Below are 8567 nucleotides of genomic sequence, written 5' to 3' on the forward strand. Positions count from 1 at the left end.
TGCATAGAAAAATATGTCATGGTCATGACTCTTCTGATGACCCAATACACTGCCCCAGATGATCTTTGGAATGCCTTTGCTTCCATGTGACACTGAAATGTCCTGCCCCTTCATGTTTTTTCCTTATTTCTGAGTTTTTGATGCTTTTTCTGACAGGTTTTAAAGTTTTTCAAAGAATGTAATAAAAGTGTGTGTGTATTTATATATACATATATATATATTTGTAGCTTATTTTGTTTTTCTCCCCTTTGTTTATATTTTTAAAAACCCAAAAAGGTATTTTCCCTCAAAGAAAATAAATGTATTCTATAGCTGAGTAGTTATGTATTTTCCATAAAGACATAAAGGTACTATTGTAGCATGTTGTCAGAAACTATGAAAGAGTACTGAAAGGGTACATAATAATATCTGGGGAAGTTAATTATTAATGTAGATACTTAATTTCTCTGTGATCGTAAGTATGCAATTTTCACATTGATTATATGTAAATTATTTTTAACAGAAATATGTGAAGGTTATATTGGGAGAAGAGAGAAACAGGTGGCCTGAGACTCTGGGACTGATCGTGACGTGGTGCCAGATGTTCCTTTCCCATCCCGTAAACGAACTGGTGCAAGCGAGTCAGTGACTAGGTGCAGGTTGACGAGAACATTCTGGACTCATTCCAGTCGTGCCCGAGATGCAGATTTCTTAGGTTAGGTTTTGAATGATGCCAAGGGAAACAACAGTAAATGCAGTGATTTTCTGGAGCATTAGGCAATCATTTGAAAGATGTCTATTTTCAGTTTTTAGTCCCTAGTCAGTTTTGTACATTTCGCTGGGCCTGATGTTGCAAAATTATTTTTCCCTCTACCTATAAGAGAGAACTAAGTGCCAGGTTGGCAAAGATTAAAGAAAGAGCCAAGAGTGTGGGGAAGAAAGGGCTCCCATTTGCTGTTTGTTGGGATATAAATCGGTATATTCTTCTGTAAGGACAGTTTGACACCCTCTATCTATATTTCTTCCATGGAGTGGAAGAAATAAAAATCATTGTAGAGATTAATGATTGAATGGCATGTTCGTGCAACTCAAAAAGAAAACAGAATCTTCCAAACTATTACTATTACTGTCTTGTTCACTTAACAGCTTGTATCATAAATTTGCCTTTTGTTGTAAGTTTATTTTTTCTTAGTCTATAATAAAAAAAAATGCATTTATGGCCATAAGGGATTTTGGTACATTGGTGTGATGTAAAAATGAACTAATAATTTAATATGACCATATAAGTATTCAATAATATGGGTTTTTTAATCTGAAAAGCTTCTTTTTAAAATGCATGCTGTCCCAACAATGCATATCTGTGGCAAGAAAGAGAGATACTGTTAAAATGTTTATTTACTAGCCAGCAAAGCATGGTAACCTGAACATTTTCTTTCAGAGCAGTTACATCAAATATTTCAAAGCTTACAAGTGGCTAATTAAGATTCATCTAGACACTAAAACATCTTACATGCATGATTTCAGAATTCTAAAGAATAACTATTTTTGATTTTAAAAAAATAGTTAATGTTGGGACCAGAAGATGGCATAGTGGTTACATCACTGGACTCCCACGTAGTCAACTGTAGTTTGAGTCCCAGACCCTGCAGCTTAAAACCCATGCCGGGTGCAAGTGCATGCATGCCTAAGATCCCGGGAGGAGAATGGAGAAGAAGGGATTGCTATGTGGCCATCCCATTCTCGCTTTGTCTGTCTGTCTCTTTGGCGAGCACACATGCCCTATAGCAAAAATCTCTCTTAAAATAAAAAAGTTAATTTAAAATGTATATAATGTTCACTTTGTATCATAGTAATCTTCAATAAGGTGTATTAAGATGCCCTTAGATAAAATGACCAAAGCCTGAGGCTAATTAAGCCTAGAGATTAACATAGGATGGCTATGGTCTATTGAGAATCTCAAATTTTTTTAATGGAAGAGTATATGTATCTTATTTTCACAGCATTGAAATACAACTCATAACATTGTTATTTTAAAAATTGTTTTCTAGGAAAGAAAATTTCCCAAATTTATAGCAAAAGATATGGAGAATATGTACATAGAAGAGTTGCGGTCCTCAGTGAATTTGCTAATGGCCAATTTGGAAAGTCTTCCAGTTTCAAAAGGTGGTCCAGAATTTAAATTACAGAAATTAAAACGTTCACAGAATTCTGCATTTTTGGACATTGGAGATGAGAATGAGATTCAGCTGTCAAAGTCCGACGTGGTGCTGTCATTCACCTTAGAGGTAAGTGGATTTATCCCATGCTTACCTCTGACAGCATAATGAGACTGCAGTGTAATTTCTGCTGACCTGCGTAGTAACTTTCAGAATGTAAAGCAGTGTAATATCTTTCGAAGATGTTAAATTATTCTTTATTTGCTGGACAATCAAGTTGTACATGCAAATGGATGCACATGGTCATTTTAACACAACAGCAGTACTGGATTAAATAATAAAATCAAAGAAAAGTTTGGAGGTAAGCCTTCTTAAAACCAGCTAGGCTACTGCAAGTTCATTGATAAAGTAAGCTTCAAAACACATATGGATGGAAATAGGATTGAAGCATATAACTGAATTCTCTGCGATTAGAACTCCTTTCACACTTTTAGTTAACCTTGTTTTTCATCTACTTTATCTCTGGGATGACTAGTCTAAAATCCTATCAAATTGTCCAGTTATAACTTGCAATATTAGATTCTGCAGATGACAGAATGAAAATTCTTCCTTTCCAGGACTTGCAGTTGTATTATAAGAAAGTAAATATCACAAAGAAAAAGAACAAATGTCATGCTTTTAAAGTTATGTTCCACAAAACGTCAGTTTCTTTCCTTTTATACAAATCAGTGGAAACTGAAGACAGCAGTATTCTTAGTACAACTACCTGTTGATGTTTTTATAGTTACATTGCCTTTTCCATTGCTAATCTATGTGTATGGGATAATTTAGGCATTTGCCCAATGATTTATACACCATAGCAAACGCTACAAACATTATCAGTTCCTAGAAGAAGGTATGTGTCTGAACACAGGTAAAAGATTACATCATGGGACCAGCAGATGGAGTAGTGGTGATGTCACTGAACTCCCACATGGCCGATAGTATTTCAAGTCCCAGACCCGATGACTTGAAAATCATGCTGGGCCCGTTTGTGTACATGCCCAAGATCCCAGGAGAAGAAAGGAGGAGAATGTATTGTGGCATGGCCATCCAACTTGGGGGGCGATTTCTCACTTTCCCCCTCTCTCTCTCTGGTGAGCACATGTGTTCTAAGGCAAAAACCTCTTAAAAATTATATACTAGTAATTAGTATTGTTAGGTTACCATTCGGCTTAAACTAGCTTTTTTCCCTCCATGATTTTTTTTTTCTTTAAGTACTAGTAATCAAAAGCTTAATTTATAGCTCTTTAATAAAAGAACTTGTATCTCCTGGCTTGTATTGTTTTATTCTCTTTCCTGGTTCCCAGTGCTGCTGTTTGCATTTGCTACTAACAAAGCACACACAGTTGTAGGAGGTCCGGATTCAGATGTCTTTGTTGATGCTTGACTTGCTTTGTTTATGGCAGAAAAAGTAAATTTCTACTTTTGTTCTTTTTCTTCCATTTATTCAACTCTAGTATAAATTCAAGTGTGAGGATATGACCACTGCCTCTCACTTTCTTAACTTCCCAAATTGTGATTATTTTTTAGGTTAATGGGTTAAACTTAGTGTCAGAGGAGAAATAGTTGGCTTTCTTCTGACTCAAGATTCTGTTCTAGTTACCTAGTTCTTTGTCAAATGCCTCTGATACGAGATATCTTCTCAAGCTCTTCAGCCTTATAAAATAAGGATATTTAGCTTGAAACTACAGGTATATTAAATCTGGAATTTCTTGGTCATTCCTGTCTCAGGCCACCTGCTAACAGAATTATAAAGTGACAGCTTTTCTTCTTTCCTTTTTTTTTTTATTTTACAGAACAAAATCAGTCAATTGATAACAGTATAATATTGCCTAACAAGAATTTGGTTTTTAAATTTAGTGATGGAAAAGATAATAATTTGTAGAGCAAACAACTTCTATGATGTATACATTTACCATTATCTTTATATTTAAGCATTCAGAACTGAACACAGTTCAGAATTTTTTGTCTTTTCTCTGCTGATCAAAAATCCTAAATAATTGTCCATAATTCACTTTTTATTGATTCTGTTTTCTCCTTTGAAAATAAAATTAGGCTGATGAGTCAGTGTTTAAGTGAAAATATGAATTGTTACTCTGTGCTTTATTACCAATCTGTTAAAGAAGAATGTTCAGTTATCTGTATAATGGTATTAGGAAAAGAATATAAGCTAAACTTCATTTTGCATGGTCTGAGAAGCTTGCATTTTTATAAAGTTGTTTTGACATTTTCTATTACTTTGTCAATCTAAGGCAGATATTTTCCTACCATAGCATAATACAAATCTGTTCTTGGGTACCCAGAGTATTTTAAGTAGGAGTTATATTTCCAGCAACAAAACGAAATTGTGGTAAGTAATGGCTACCCAGTGCATAGTAGAACACCTCAAAGAATGGACTCGCTACTCTTCTAGCCACCAGGCCTGTGATGTCAGCCATGCTAAGCTAATTATCGCTAGCCCAATAAGCAAGCTTTGCTCCTCACACCTCAGAATTTAGCCTAAGCAAACTCTGAAAAGCAAGCAGTTAATCCAATTTTAAGCTCTCACATTTCATTAGTCAGGCTTAGAAATGGTCCGGTGCAGGAGTCTTTTCTAAGAACCGAATGCTGGGTCTAAGGAATGAGGTGCAGATTTGAAAAAACTATGGTCAAATTTCACCTTTTCTTTAAAATTGGTACCCATCCTTCCCTTCTGTTTCAAACTCTAGTCTCTTACCAAGCTGTGTGTCTTTGCCACAACACTTACTACCTAACATAATGTAAGTATTTATTATGTTTATTATTTATCAGGCTTTCTCTGCTGGAATGTAAGCTTCAGTATGGTTACTTTTTTTTTTTTTAATCTTTCTCTTTTTGTTTATTGAGATATCAAAAGTGCCTACATAGTGCCTGGCATATAGATGACTCAATAAATTCATGTTGAATTGAAGATTTTTATGGTATCAGAAAACAGCAGTTGACCATACAGGATTACTTTTAGGTCTGTTCATTCATGAAGCCCTCAAGAGAAATAATAAAATCACAAAAAATAAGCTAGCCCACAAAATATTAAGTCATACAATGGCTTGTTAAAATTAAATATTCAAGTAAAACTGGATAGCCAAATGATCCCTATAGAATTATGAGTCTGTATATGTATGGGAAATGTCATCAGCCACATGAATATAGTTGATCTTTTCACACTGTTTTCAAGGCCAGCAGACCCTGTGACTTCCTCTGCAATAACTCCAATTTCACCATATGGCCTAGCATTAATATTTCGTAATCTACACATGCTTAATATGATGTAACTGTGATCAGTGTATTTCTCAGAAGCATGCTAACCAGTTTCATATTTTGTGCATCCCTCCTTGGTTTTTTGTTTTTTTTTTTTACTTTCGTCTATTTTATCCTTATTAAATCAACCATAGATAGATTGAAGAAGAGGAAATGAGACATAGATCAATTTTATTTTCTGTAGTTTCATTATCTAGTTTTGCTGGGAATGGGTTGAAACACTTACTTAAAATTAGGTTAGTTGATGGTCCATGGAATTCTTGGCTTTCTGTACTGCTAGTTGAGACGAGCTATGCTTTATTTTCCTGCTGGAAATCAGATCTGCAGAATTGTGTTATTTTACTTATATGTATAGATTTATCATAGATGAACATCTTTTGAAAGCGGCAGTTCTACCAGATAAAACATTCCCAGCACAGATGGGAGCATTGTTTTGAGGAGCAGAGTGCTGTTTCACAAGTTGTGTGTTTTAGGAGGTCCTGTTTACAGTAGCTTGTAGTAGAGGTGACAGAAATAATGTCAGGCAGCTGCTTTCTTCCTTCTCACTTGCGCTCTGGCTATTAAACATGCTGTGGAAAGAGTTGCAGTGTAAACAGTAATATTCTGCAATATGAACTAGTGCCATTACAACTTCGAGACTTATGGTACACCATTCTGCTGTTTCATAGCTTTAAGTGACTATCGAGAATTTTTATCACTGAATGAGTAAGTCATACATCATAGTATGTTCAAATCTTGTAGACTTCTAATTGATACGGTTATATGTTTCTTTTGCCTCAGCTTCTGTGTTCCTTTGTTTTGTCTTTAAGGATCTAATCAGTTTCACTATTACAGACAATAAATTCGAGTCATTAAAAATGTGTAACTACGTTTTCTTATTTTCTTTCTTCAAAATTTAGGACTTCAGTTTCCTTATTAGAGCAGCTGCAAAAGATGTTACTGTTATCTATCAAATCTCCATTAAGTCTCTTAGTCTTTTCTGAATTAAATCCTTATTGCTATTCATATGTTGGCATGTGTTTTAGTGTGACAAAAAGCAGAAGCCCTAGTTGAGGAAGAAACTTGTTCTGGGTGTCACTTTATTTGGGGGAGGATTCGTTTTCTATATTTTTTATGAAAACCAAACCAAGCCAAAATATGCATGTATATTTACAAACGTAACCTTTCTTTTGCACCAGAACTGAAAGGAATAACAGATCTTAATTTTTTTTTTCCCTCAGAGAGCTTTTGGGTCAAGATTTATATTACAACTCTGTGAAAAGTGTAGTGACTCTAATAGGACATTAAATGATCAATAATAGCATAAATGATATTTCGATGGATACTTTGCTAGCTACATATGTGGATGCTACTGTTCTTGTCTGTGCAATTACATGAGACCAAGAGAGACAATGATGTACATATATAAAATGCCTTTTAACTTTATTAATTACATATTGAGAATAGTACTCATAATTTATGTATGTATCCAGTGAGCATGTTATATTACAATATTTTAAGATTGGGAGCCTGTTAAACAAACAAATACAGCACATTTGAAAGAAATATTTTTTCCATTTCTCCTAGTAGTTATAGATTCATAAGACAGTATCAATTCTTCTACACTTTTCCAAGGTCTTGTATTAAATTATTTAATAGAAAAATTATTTTTGTCAAATCGTTAGAAATGCAAATTAGTTTTCATATTATTTTGAGAGTAAGATGTACAGTGGCTATAAAGAAAATTATTTTCTAGATAGTGATTATCAAATAAAATTAGTAAATATTGAAAATTGCTGATATAGTGATATCAATGAATTGGAATAATGGTGATAATGTTTACCACTATGAACATAAAGTAAATTCTGTATCACTTTATATGAACTCATTATGTATTCTATTACAATTTTCACTGAATTTTTATTTGTGATTCTGCTTTACTTCATGTAGACTTACCTTAATTTTTTTAGGGCTTTTATTTTTTGGAGAGGTTTTTCGCTATAGGGCGCGTGCGCTCACCAGACAGACAGACAGAGACATAGAGACAGAAAGCGAGAAATCACCCCCCAGGGGGGATGGTCACGCTGCAATCCCTTCTTCTCCATTCTCCTCTCAGGATCTTGGGCACGCACGCACACGCGCCCGGCGTGAGTTTTAAGCCACCGCGGTCACCTACGTGGGAGTCCAGCGACATAGCCATTATGCTAACTGCTGGTTCCCACGTTTAGGGCTTTTAACCTGACTTTTATTTAGTAACTAGGCAGTAGATATTTCTTAAGATACTAGACTTCTAGGAATGTTATTTATTATAGCTTCTATGACTGGGAGTGGATTATAAAGATGATTCAAGCCCAATGATGTTATCAGATAACAAAACTCTTTGTTTTTTGAGGTTTATCAAGTAGTCTTCCTCACTGCAATTTATGCTGATATTTCTGTGTATCAGTAAATGCTATCAACTTGACGTATTATTTTATAATCATTTTATTTTTAGATTGTCATAATGGAAGTGCAAGGTTTGAAGTCAGTCGCTCCCAATCGAATTGTTTACTGTACAATGGAGGTGGAAGGAGGAGAAAAACTACAGACAGACCAGGCAGAAGCCTCCAGGCCACAGTAAGCCAACTGAAAAAAAGTTTTTTGTTTTTTGATTTTTTCTTTTCCTTCTAAAGAAGCTTTATGTTTTTGCAGAATTGTATGGTATCACACTCTGAAACTGCTATTTGGCTAGCTTTGTCTCAACTGTGTTAGAGTCAGCATGCACATTCTGAATGATTAGAACCACAGCAGAACCCCTCTGCATGACACCAGAACATCCAGCACACAAACGCGAGGCTGATCATTAGGCAGTGAAATATTTGTAAGTCATTTTTAAGGAAAGCATGTGTTTTCATGCGTTTTTAAAAGGAAGTACCTGCTCCTAGTTGAGTTGTTAGAATTATACTCCAATGCCATTTCCATTCTATAGGTTATAGTTCTGTGGTAATGGCAAGGTAGACAGCACAGTTCTGCACCATGACTTGGAGTACTTCAGCCAGTCAGCTTGAGGTGCGGAACCAGTCATTATACCCATACAAACATCAGAGACAGTAAAGCTGTTCTTTGCTGGCATTGACGTTTCAAATTCTGGGAAAG

General features: G+C 35.0%; 1 protein-coding gene across 19 annotated transcripts in view; it reads left to right on the forward strand.

Annotated features, from left to right (window-relative positions):
- Positions 1–8567, forward strand: part of CADPS2 (calcium dependent secretion activator 2) — a 450101-nt gene that overhangs the window by 99540 nt on the left and 341994 nt on the right. For all 19 annotated transcript variants that reach the window (XM_027772143.1, XM_027772145.1, XM_027772150.1 and 16 more), the window contains exons 4-5: positions 2028–2264; positions 7927–8048. In XM_027772143.1, the coding sequence (XP_027627944.1) occupies positions 2028–2264; positions 7927–8048 (359 nt within the window). The remainder of the gene's footprint in view (positions 1–2027; positions 2265–7926; positions 8049–8567) is intronic.

Source organism: Tupaia chinensis, unplaced genomic scaffold, assembly GCF_000334495.1.
Source record: "Tupaia chinensis unplaced genomic scaffold, TupChi_1.0 Scaffold000257_1, whole genome shotgun sequence".
NCBI lineage: Eukaryota > Metazoa > Chordata > Mammalia > Scandentia > Tupaiidae > Tupaia > Tupaia belangeri.